The 12,275-nt window shown below is 52.4% G+C and overlaps 1 protein-coding gene across 1 annotated transcript; it reads right to left on the minus strand.

The window, feature by feature from the left end:
* Nucleotides 1-1,472: 1,472 nt before the first annotated feature.
* Nucleotides 1,473-11,239, minus strand: Gipr (gastric inhibitory polypeptide receptor). The gene is made up of 14 exons (XM_076838767.2): nt 11,176-11,239; nt 10,057-10,171; nt 9,585-9,684; nt 9,049-9,156; nt 8,338-8,441; nt 7,427-7,530; nt 6,889-7,033; nt 5,905-6,064; nt 5,639-5,699; nt 5,283-5,352; nt 5,076-5,164; nt 4,864-5,002; nt 2,299-2,340; nt 1,473-2,222 (listed from the first exon to the last, which is right to left on the minus strand). The coding sequence occupies exons 2-14, from the start codon at nt 10,126-10,128 to the stop codon at nt 2,013-2,015; spliced, it is 1,404 nt and encodes a 467-aa protein (XP_076694882.2). The 5' UTR covers nt 10,129-10,171; nt 11,176-11,239; the 3' UTR covers nt 1,473-2,012.
* Nucleotides 11,240-12,275: the final 1,036 nt, after the last annotated feature.

Consider the following 12,275-nt stretch of genomic DNA (forward strand, 5'->3'; position numbering starts at 1 on the left):
AACTACAACTAAAAACTAAATAATAAATAAATAAATTTAAAATAAGTTATGGTGTACATCTGCAATTAAAAAATATTAACATAAAAGATGTATATGTGTGCACACATGTGCTTATAATTTTAATTTGTATATATGGCCAGGCACAGTGGCACATGCCTGTAATCCCAGCAGCTTGTGAGGCTGAGGCAGGAGGATGGGAAGTTTGAGGCCAGCCTCAGCAAGTTAGCAAAACTGTCTCAAAAATAAAAGGGGGGCTAGGGTTGTGGCTCAAGCAGTAGCGCACTCGCCTGGAATGCGTGCGGCCCGGGTTCGATCCTCAGCACGACAGACAAAGATGTGTCCGCCAAATACTAAAAAATAAATATTAAAATTCTCTCTCCCTCTCTCTCACTCTTTCTTTAAAAAATAAAAAAAATAAAAGGGGGCTAGGGATATAGCTCAGTGGTAGAGTGCTTGTCTTGCTGGTTCAAACCGCAGCACCAAAAATAAATTAGTGGTTGAGTGCCCTGGGTTCAATCCCTAATACCAAAACAAAAAAAAACTTTAGTTTGTATGTGTCTTAAACAGTTAAGTATTAGGAGATTACATGTAATATCCCCAACTGGGGATTTTCTTAGGCAGGGGGGACAGTGGCAGCATGTGGCCGACGTTGAGCAAGACCCCCACAGACCCTCTCCAAGCCATGCAGCTCATCTCGGTTGTTGCCCTTTGTATCCTGGCCAAGAAGATTCTCCCACCCAGAAAGAGAAAAGGCAATGGTTTCTCATGTTTTATTTACCAGGGCCTTACCCTGTGGCCCCCACCCCACCAGAACCCAGAGGGCTAGGGGTGGGGGTCCAGCAGGGCCGTAAGCTTAGAAAGACTCGAAGTTCAGCTATGGGACACATCTGTCCAGGGAAACACAGCACTCAGGTACTAACTAAATCTATGGGTAGGGATGGTTGAGAGGTGAGGGCACTGCATGTATACGAGTGGTCCAAACACAGGATGAGGCCGTCATCTTCCCCCCAGTCCTTGCAGTTCCAAGGCCACCCATTGCAGAAGGGTGGGGTGCGCATACTCTCCCAGCTGTTCTGGATAGGAGGTTTCCGTTCAGGCCTGCCTTGAACTGCCTGTGTCTGTATCTCTGTCTGTCCTCTCATTCTGTTTCCAGCTCTCAGCTCTCCCACGAGGTCCAGGCCTTCTGACCCAACCCATGGCTTATGTCACCAGTGTAACATGTCCAAAGAGCATTCTTGGTTCTCCCCTCCCTGAACCCCATTTCCCCACCTTTCCTCACTCTCCCACCCCAGACCCAGGGGCCCTCCTTGACCCTTTGCCACCACACTTCCTCATGACATCCAAAGCAGGTCCTCTCTATCTTTGCAATAGCTTCAGAATCCACCTGCTTCTCACCTCTCTGTGGGCTCAGTATTTGTCCACCCCACCCCACCCCCACCCACTGGGCTCCTGGCTTCCACTCCTGCCCGGTAATCCATTTCCTGTAGAGCAGGAGATTGATCCATTTGAAACAGCCCAGGAAACACTCCTGCTAAAATCTTCATTGCACCTGGAATAAAATCCAATTCCTGTGCTCCTCATCTGTGGGCCTCTACCCCACTCCAACCCCCTCAGCCTCCTGTTCTACAGCCACGGACAGCTCCCTCCTGCCCCAAGGCTTTTGCACATGCTTTCTTCTACTCAAAATCTTGTCCTCCAATTCTTTCTGAAGTTGTCACCTTAAACTCTTTCAGGTATTCAGAAGTGATTTGATGTCACATCTTCAGAGATGGCCTCCCAGACAGCCCTGGGCCCCTTCTAAATTCTCTTCATGAGCCATTCCACAGCCTATGTGTAGCTTCACATTTTGTGTTCACGATCAGCATCCCCCACCCAGTTGGGATCTCCAGGAGAGCAGGGACCTTGTCTTCTGTTCCCTTCTTCCCCATTTCCCCAGCGTCCCCCGCACCGGGTCTGATACACAGTAGGCACTCAATAAATACGTGCTCACCACAGACACAGGATTCCCATACTCAGCAGTAACTTTCCAAAACCCGGCTGCCCTCATCCCTAGGCCCTGGCAGCGCCCCCAAGGACAAGGCACGACCGACGCGGATCTCGCCCGGGCCAGAGCCCGAGGGCAGGGCCCGGGAAGGGGGCTCCGGGAGCTTGGGCCGCTGCTCCTTGCCGAGGCTGCAGCGCAGGCGGCAGTAGTGCCAGCCGCGGCGGATCTCCGACTGCACCTGCAATGGCAGAGCGCTCAGGGGCGGCGCCGTTCCTCGAGCCGCCGCCAGAGGGCGTGGGAGGTCCTCTCCCTACCTCCTTGTTGACGAAGCAGTAGAGGACGCTGACCAGGAAACCCTGCGCAAGGAGGAACTGGGGTCAGATCGCAGGTAGCCATGGCATTGGAACCACCCCCTTAATGAAGCTAGAACTCTTGTCCCGCCCCAAAGCACTTTGGCTGCTGCCACCCTGGTCCTAGACTATGGCCATCACCTGCTCCCTGGCTCCCAGCTCCTCTCATTGTCCTAACCTGTTTGCTGAGCAATAGGGGTTGATAACAGGGGACTTGGACATAGGTAGCCTGGAGATGAAAACTCTTTTCCTACTTCCACACTTAGAAATGCTCAGTTTCTTCATCTGGAAAGTGGAGCATCCAATGGTGATTAACATTGCAAGAAACTAGTTCCTAATACATACATACAGTTAACCTTTGTTTTCCTTGCTTAATCTTATTAGAATTTGTTATTATATAGCATTCATTATAAATAAATTATAAGTAGTTTATATTTTTATAAGTCTGTATATGTTCTACATCTGAATTTATTTATTTATTTTGCAGTACTGGGGATTGAACCCAGGTGCTATACAGCTGAGCCACATCCCCAGCCCTTTTTATTTTTATGTTGAGGCAGGATCTAAGTTGCTGAGGACAGCCTTGAACTTGGGATCCTCCTGTCTCAACCTCCTGAGTCTCTGGAATCCATGATGTGCATACCCCACCTAGCTCTACATCTGAATTTAAAGAATTTAAATAAAGGCAAAATGGGACTGGGTGAAGCTCATGAGTAGAGCTTGTGCTTAGCTTGTGTGAGGCCCCCAGTACCAAAAATAGTTTAACTAAAAATGTGATTCTGAGGTTGGTGGCACAGACCTGTTGTAATCCCAGTGGGAGGCTGAGGCAGGAAGATTGCAAGTTCAATAGCCAGCCTCAGAAACTTAGTGAGACCCTCTTTCAGAAAAGAAAGCGGGGGAGGTAGTTGAAGATGTGGCTAAGTGGTGGAAAATGCCTGGGTTTAATCCCTAGTAACAAAAATATATTTTTTATTTTATAGTCAAAAACTTAATTGAGGGATGGGGTTGTGGCTCAGTGGTACAGTACTTGCTTAGCATGTATGGGGCTCTGGGTTTGATTCTTAGCACCACAGATAAGTAAATGAATAAAAAATAAAGGTCCATTAACATCAAAAAATATTAAATTTTTAAAAAGTTAATTGATAAATTTAAAAATCAAGGCCGGGTGCAGTGGCGCATAGTTGTGCACACCTGTGATCCCAGCAACTCAGAAGACTGATCAGGAGTGCATGTCCGAGACAAGCCTCAGCAACTTAGTGAGACTCTTTCTCAAAAAAAAAAAAAAAAAAAAAAAAAAAAAAAATTAAAAAGTTGGTAGTTGCAAATCATCCCTGGTAGTGGCAAAGCATCCCTGGGTCCAATCTCTAGTACCAAAAAAATTTAATATCAATTATGGATATGAGCTATTATTAAGACATTACTTATTATTTCCCACAATCCTATTTAAATCTAACTCAGATCACATTCCTCCTCTTTTAGCAGAAAAAAAAAAAAAAGAAAGAAAAAAAAAAAGCCAACTAAAGTTTGGCTCAGGAATTTGGTCTCTGAGGCCCCTCACTTCTCTGTCCTCACACCCACTTCCTGCTTCTGACTCCTGAGCTCCAGGCACCCTGTCCTCCCTGCCTTATAATCTGGCCCCTGGCATTTCTCTTCCTGGAACATTTGCTCAAATATCTACCTGGCTGTTCCTTTGCCTTTCTTGGGTCTCTGCCCCAATGTCTCCTTCTTAGGAAGGCCCTCCTTGATCCCCTGTCTAAAATATCAACCTCATCTTTCCATGGATACTCTTCATTTTTCTCTTCTTGTCCTCTCTCTTTTCCACCTCCTAATATTCTGTTTATTAGTGTGTGTGTGTGTACATATATGATACACACACCATCTAATATTCTGTATATTCTATTTATATAGCATCTTTAGTATCTGTCTTTCCTACTAGAGGATAGAGACCATTTGGCTCTTGGCTGTATTTCCACCATAAGCCTGGAAGAGAGCTTAGATATACATATAAACGTTCAACAATTTTTTGCTGAATATAATGAATAAACAGCCTTGTGAGGTGAGACCAGTATTGTCCCCGTTTTAGACATGAGAAGACTGAGGCCTAATGAGGTAAGGCTGGGGTTAGGCAATCAAGTGCAGCCTTAAACTTGGAACGGACACCTCCTTAACCTCTCCACCTCACGCATCTCACTTGCCTCACTCCAGCCCCCACCCAGAGGCCAGAACTGCACAGCTGCCAAGCAGCGCTGAGGGGCAACCGGAATGTGCTTCCAGCTCTGTCCTTGCTCCTCACCTGGAAGCAGTCCTGCTGTGGTCACCCAGGTTCCTGCCTTGGTCCCTGTGGCTCCCCCAAACCCGAGGTAGCCCAGCCTAGCTCAGCACGGCGTGTCACATGCATAAATGAAGGCACAAAATCCCATCTTCACGCCCCATGGAAGGCCTACTCAGAGACGATCATAGACCTGGCGCCACTAGGTTGGGAAAGAGGGAGCTAGAAGGAAGTGTGCAGCCCCGCATCTGCCTGAGCACCTGGAAGGAGCTTAGGAAGATCTCAAAGCCGAGCTTGGCAAAGCGGAGAGCGCCGCGGGCCTGTTCCTCCGTCACGGGAGCAAACACCACTTCGTGGACACCCAGCAGCGGCACCAGCGTCAGCGTGGAGCGAGCCAGCCTGGGCAGAGAGGGGGGCAGTGTCCTCAGGCCTCTGCACCCCGTTAGCGGCCGGCCCCTCCCGCGGGCCTCACCTCAGGCGGTAGTCTGGGCAGCGCATCTGGTGCGTCCTCAGCTTGGACACAAGAATGCCAAGAATGCGGATAAAGATGAGGAAATTAATCTGTGAGAAGAGAGAAGCTGAGCCAGACGCGACCCCACTCGAGGGCAGGAGTGGCGCCCCGTTTCCCAAAATGGGAAATCACAGAGGATGGCCTGGAGGATTGCAGGAGCGGCCATACCAAGATGGTTATGAGGATGGGGGTGCGTATGATCCACCAAATAGCCTTGACCTCGTTCCGCTCCCAGCACCTGGGGGATGCAGGGTCGCACTGAGACACAGAAAAACCCTAGACTCACCGGATCTCTGGCAGGTACACTCTGCAGGCCCCGTCCACCATCCTTAAGTCCCACCCACTTCCCTTAAGGCCCCGCCCATGACTATTAAGGCCCCACCCCATCCCCTTTCCAGGAATCCTTGAACCTTTCCAAGATCCCCTTTACTTTGCAACCGGTTTCCCATGTTTCCATCCCTCCCCGCCCACATCCCTCAAAGTTCCCCCCACCTCCCAGGTCTTGCCCCAGACCCGCAACTCACTGCGTGTTCTCGTACAGGTACCTGACGATCACCCAGGGAATGACGAAAAGCGCGGGGGCCCCTGTGCAGACCCCGACCCCCACCCCCCACCCGGCCGCAGCTGTCAGCGCGCTCACAGGCCCTGCCAGGCCCAAGACCCGCGGAATCTTCTGCCCTGATGGGGAGGCAGAAGCCTAAAGAGGGGAGGAGACCCCTGAGGTAGACCAGCTGGGCAGTGGGGGAGCCGAGGCGCGCTAGGCTGGGTGGGGGAGAGAGTCGGGGCTCACCCCAGCCGAGGAGCAGGTAGCAGCAGAAGTGGCCCTCCTCAGAGCCTCCCACCAGCACTAGGAGCCGGTGCAGGTAGACACCCTCCACCAGCAACCACGTGTAGTTGGCACCCACGCAGTACTGGGTCAACGTCTGGGCCGTGCGGCAGGCCGCTAAGGCCTAGGGAGCCGTCAGACAGGGGTAGAGGGCAGTCAGGGTGGCCAGGTGGCCCCAGGTCTTCCACCTGGTAACCATTCCTCCTCATCTCTTGTCATCAAATGATTCCCACTCTGTCCTCAGTGGATGGTATCTGGCTGGTTTCTCACACCCTAGTCTCTTCCAATATGGACTCTCTCACTCTGTGCCCTTAACAGTTGCCATCTTCCATTTGTCACCAGAGCCCCACCTCCATCACTCCACAATGTGGCCTCTGACACCCTAGCTCTGTCTGAAAACTGGATTCTCCTGCCAGCTTACGGAACCCCCATCTCATCGTTTTTTTAAACCCGGATTGAACCAGGGGCATGTGGCCACTGAGCCACATCCTCAGCCCTTTTCCCTTTTTATTTTGAAACAGGGTCCTGCTAAGTTGCTTAGGGCCTCACTAAGTGCTGAGGCTATCTTGGAACTTGTGAGTCTCCTGCCTGTACCTCCCACAGCAGATGTGCCCTCTACCCATCTCTCAGTTACAAACTGGCGGCTTCCCACCCTCCCCCCCCCCCAGTTAGTTTCTCCCACCCTGTCCATCTGGCCTCCAGGAGGGAGGCTTCCCTATCTGGTGAAAAGTCCACTGATGGGTGCAATCATGAGAGAGAGGGAATGAGAAATTCCAGTAAATGGGAATGATGGGGGAGGCTGAGCTGGAAGTGTCCCTTTCCAGATGTGTCTGGAGGGGTCAAGGGGGAAACCGTTGTTGCTGGAACAGGTAGCAAATGGGTAGAGGACTTCCTGATCCCACCAGTAGGGGCAGTTTCCCATTTGAAGATCAGGAGGAGGATGCACACCTGATTCCACATTGTGGGGCCACGGTCGCCAGGGTAGGGACCAGGTGGAGGTAGCAGCCGGTCTCGGGTGAGAATGGCTGCAGCTCGCAGCATGAAGGACGTGAACAGGTTGATGTGGATGTAGTTACGGGTGCAGCGCAGCCGCCTGGGGGATTTGAGAGGCCCTCTGAGAACCCCTGGAGAGCAGTCCTCAATCCCACAGCGTCCCTTTAACCACTCATGAGTCCTTTTCATAGAACCATCAGTGAGGGCTTGAAGGTAGTGGCATCAGGAACCTGGCCTCCACGCCCTCCACTTTTTTTTTCTCCTGGTACCATGGATTAAATCCATGGGCCCTTAACTACAGAGCCACATCCCCAGACCCCCAGCCCTTTTATTTTGTATTTTATTTAGAGACAGGGTCTCACTGAGTTGCTAGGGCCTTCCTAAATGGCTGAGGCTGGCTTTGAACTCACAATCCTCATGTCTCAGCCTCCCAAGCTGCTGGGATTACCGTACCCATATCTCTGCCACTGCCACTCAGGGCTGGGGATCCCACCTGAAGAAACTCAAGATGAGCAGGGCAAGCAGCAGTGTGGCAAGGGATAAGGAGTAGCCGATGGTGTACACCACCTGCAGCCGCTCCAAGATCAGCCTCTGGTCCTGGCGAGGGCAAGGAGGACAAGAGAACAAGACTTGGCTCTTCCCTCAGGCCTAGGCAGGGCTGCACAATCCCCCTAAATTTCCCAGCATATCAGTTTTCTCTTGAGGCACCTCCTACCCTGTTTCTGTGGGGCTGACTCCACCCCAGCTCCAGGGCTGGGTTCATTACCAATTGTCTGACCCTCCACACACACACCCCCCCCACACACACACACACTGTGGTAAATTCAGGGAAGCTACAGTACTCAAACCAGGACAACAAGAGTCAATCCCGGAACACTTATGGAGAAGGAAGCTCAGTCTTCCCACAGTGTGGCTTGGTTGATAGGATGTGAGCCTGGTGCCAGTGCAGGCCACCCTTTTTCCACCCACAGAAAAGATGAGACAAACAGGCATGATATGGTGACAGACAGGACCCACCATATAATTTGAGCACTTGATCTTGCTGTACCTGAAGCTATTTCTGTATACTGTGATTGAAAAGCACAAAAAGAAGTCAATGTGTCTCTTTTTTCTCCTTTAAGCCAGGATTGAGTTGGGTCTCTATTACTTTCAACCTCAAATCCTGAACAGCACAAGGGCCTTCAGGCTCAGCCTGAGGCTACTGCCTTTTCACCTCTCCCTAGACTTCCTACCCTGAATCCCTTGCCTTTTCTTTTTTTCTTTTAATATTTATTTTTTAGGTGTAGATGGACACAACACAATAGTTTTATTTTTATGTGGTGCTGAGGGTCAATCCAGGTCCCGCCTGGGCCAGGCCTACCCTCACTGAGCCACTATCCCAGCCCCTCCCTTGCCTTTTCTTACCTGAAAGGAGCCATTCTTCTCTGGATCCTCACACTGGGTGTGGTCTCTCCAAGGTCCCCACTGGCCATCACTACCACACTGTCGAAGAACAAAGCCTGTGGCCACTGTGAGAAAATAGAGGGGATCAAGGGACAGACAAAGAGAAAAGCAAACTGTAGGGCTGGGCTGGGGCTCAGTGGTGGAATGCTTGCCTAACACGTGTGAGGCACTGAGTTCGATCCTCAGCACATAAAAATAAATAAATAAAGACATCAAAAAATATATATTAAAAAAACTGTAAACAGAGCACTGTGAAATCATGGTGGTGGTGATAAACCCTTTTATAACGTTTTATATGTATCAATCAGCTTAATATTCATACAAGCTTATGAAAGTGATACTTTCATTAATACCATTTTACAGATGGGGAAGCTGAAATACAAAGCAGTTAAGTAAACCACACGAAGCTACATAGCTAGTTAGGCCAGGAAGACCACAGGTGCCCAAAGACAAAGACAGGCTCGAAAAGAGGAAAGACAATAAGAACCCCAGTGATCCTTAGATGAGGTGCAGGGAAGGGGCACTGTGCAAGAGAAAGCCAGGGTTAGACAGGAGACACCAAGCCTGATAGAGAGGGAAGGAGGACAGAGGGGCAGGGGACAGAAAGAAGCAGAAAGGGGTGCAGATGAGTTGCAGGGTAGTCTGAGCATAAAGGACCAGAGAGCACCTCACCGTGGCGGTGCCAGGGCAGGTACCAGGGGCAGGACGCACGCGCAGTGACGTTGGGTGCAGCATAGTCCCAGCAAACGTACATATCGAAGGACCCATTACAGGCGAGGCCTGGGGGCGGACGTGGAGGCCAAATGCTGAATGGACCTACTGGGCGGCCAGCTCAGTGTTCCAGCTCCGCCCATCCGCCTAACCCCACCTGGATCTCCTCTCACTAAGCAATTTGGGTCTCTAGATTCTTCCCACCTAGACAGAACCTTCCCAGACCCCACCCAAACCCCGCCCCCTGCAGTGCCATTTCAAGCTTCTCGGGCCTCTCTGACAAATCGCATCCCACTAAAGTGAGGATGTCAGGTTTAAGCCCCTCCCACCAAGGCCAAGCCCCACCCACGTGTCTCTGACACAGCCCACACCAATCCCGGGTTTCTCCCCTTTCAGACCCCGCCCCAGGCCCCGCCCGTCAGTCCTAGGCCCGCCCCAAGCCCACCCATCTCAGCCCCAGCCAGTTCTCCATCCCCTCCCATCGGTCCTGGTCGTACCTGGGGGCGGCTCCGCGGCCTCCAAGGTCTCCTGGCACTCCCTGCGGTACCGTTCCCAGCGCTGGTACAGCTCCCCCGACGTCTGCCCCTCAGAGCCTGTCTACGAGAAGACAGAAGGGAGGACCCCCCAAACCAATCCTCTCCCCCGCCAGAGATCCCCTAGAGAGACTTGGAGGGGCTGTTCAATTTGGCCCTGGAGTCTCGGGTGGCCTAGAAACCTCTTTGAAGTTTTGGGGGTTGCCTAGAAGCCGCCGAGGGATTTGTTGAGGGAGATTGCAAACCTTTAGGAAAATTGAAGAGGGAGTGTACTTCACCAGGAGGATTTGTAGGGGGAAGGGGACTGGAAACCACCATCAATACTTGAACGTGAGCGAGAGAAGCAGTCTTAAAACTCTCATTGAGGTGGATGGAGACATAACACAGTCCCCAGACCTCCCTCCAAGCTTTGAACCGGGTCCCCTCCGGTCCTCACCTCCGCCCTCCGGAGCGGCAGTCCCCAGAGCCAGAGGAGCAGCAGCAGGCGCAGGGGCGGAGAGTTTGGCATCCTGAGGGCGACAATGGGTCTGGCCACCCAGAGGCAGTCGAGCCTGGAGAAGTAGAGTCAGCACCTCTGACCCCCGCCCTCGGACCCCCAACTCCAGGGCCCACCTGCCTTAGGGATTGCTACAGGGGGACTGAGAAGCAGCAGCCTCCTCTGCTGCCTCCACGCGTGAGATTGGGGCGGGGCAGAGGCGTGTGGGTGGGCGGGGCCCCAGGTGGTAGTGGGTGGGGCCGAGATCCCAGGCGTGATTCCTCTGCCGCCCCCAACTGTTGCTGGGGCAGCCGGGGTGGAAGGGAGGGGTGTTTGCAGAGGGGGCGGTTGCCCTAGAGCTGGGCTGGGCAGAAGCCTCAGTATCACCCAGGGTGTACATCTAGAGACTGACGGAGCCTGGGGACAGGCTTGGAGAAGAGGGAGTAGAAACCCTCATCCAAGCCTGGGGGGAGCTCAAAACAGCCATTTGAGCTCCCATTCGCCCAGCCAAAAGGGTTTTCAAACTGCAAATAGGAACCCAACCTTATACAAAAATATCCCATGCCAGGTGGATAAGGGCCAGAGTCAGTGGGACAGCCCTCTCCCAGCATCCAAATATTGGGGACCAGAGAGGCCTTAGACCCTGGGTTTGGGTCTTCAGGGTCCCAGATACCTGAAAATTCTTTGTTCTAACCCCCAACACCCATCCCTACCACCCTGCACACCCACAGTGTAGGGGAAGGGGACAGCAAGGGGGATCTCAGTCAGAGACCCAGAAAGACAAACGCGGAGTCAGAAATACAGAGACCCAGAGACTGAGAGACAGTGAGACACACAGCCAGAGATCAGTTACCAAAAGATCAGAGAAAGAGATAAAATTGTGGGCTAGGAGACAAAGGGGGGGGGACATGGAAAGAGACACAGAAGTGTGGACAGAAAATGACCCACAGGCCAAACAGCCTGAGACAGAGACTCCGGCACTGGGAGAGTGACAAAGGCATAGACTGAGAGAGGGGAGGGGGGCGGGGGGAGCTGGAGGGTCGAGGGCAAGGGGAGTGGATTGGGACGGGGACTCCTCACCTGTCCCCAGTCCTGTACCCGATCACTTGCTCCTGCAGCGCTTGTGTTGCCTCCACTGCCTCCCCTGTGCTCTGGAAGAGGTGACAGGCGCTGGCAGCCTGGGGTGGTGGGTGGGGGCGGGGCCATGGCGGAACTGAGAACAGGATGGGGAGCTCTGGGGCAGGGAGGAGGGGCGGCCACGTGCATCATGGTCATGCTGGAGAGCAGTCACAGTTATCATCTCAAGGGCCACCCCCGACACCATTGTGCACAATTTCTCACACTCCCATTCACAGAACACAGTGTCCCACCCAGCACTGGTAGAGCCTCAGTCACATACACCGTCACACACAGTCCTATATGCTGAGCCACAAGAGAGACAGTCACAGAACCTCGCAAGCTGTCACCGGGAGTCTCACATTCATTCACAGTTGTACAGCCCCAGACATACCCAGAGAGCCACAGCCTCTCACCCACAGGTTGACAGTCATCCAGAGTGGCACTTGCCCAGGTGCCCGGGCTGTGGACTGCTACACACACACAGTGATACCATCACAGTTTCCCACAATCCCAACAACACTGTCAATGAGACATTCACACATTCACTGGGTCATGGCACAAATATTGTCCATCTCCCCAGCTGGCCTGTGTGTCCCAGGAGGACAGGTCCAGGCACCTCAGTTATCACCCCATCACAGCATGCCCACAGCGGGAGCTCCAGGGGAGGTGTTAGTGGCATGAACACGCCCTTACGTGCCTCCCATGGCCATACAATCCACCTGTGACACGAGCCAAAGTCACACATGGTGTTAGGCAGCCTCACCCACAAAGTCTCACACTCTTCACATGGTTTCCCAGAGTCCACAGCCACACCCCAATGCACACATGCCCAACGTCACTGAGACACACTCAAGCTCTGAGGGTCACACTGTCATATGTGGTCACCTCACTGACAACCACACCCAGTGACATACACAGTCATCCAGACACAACTCTTCCTGAGAGTCCTGCCCTACTCACAAGTCACAGGCATTCCTACATGTGTCACGCATGTAGTCCCCCCACCCAGTCACACCGTCCTGTGCCACATACTGTGACCTCACAATCACACACTAACCCAC

The sequence above is a fragment of the Callospermophilus lateralis genome, chromosome 18 (genome assembly GCF_048772815.1).
Source record: "Callospermophilus lateralis isolate mCalLat2 chromosome 18, mCalLat2.hap1, whole genome shotgun sequence".
NCBI lineage: Eukaryota > Metazoa > Chordata > Mammalia > Rodentia > Sciuridae > Callospermophilus > Callospermophilus lateralis.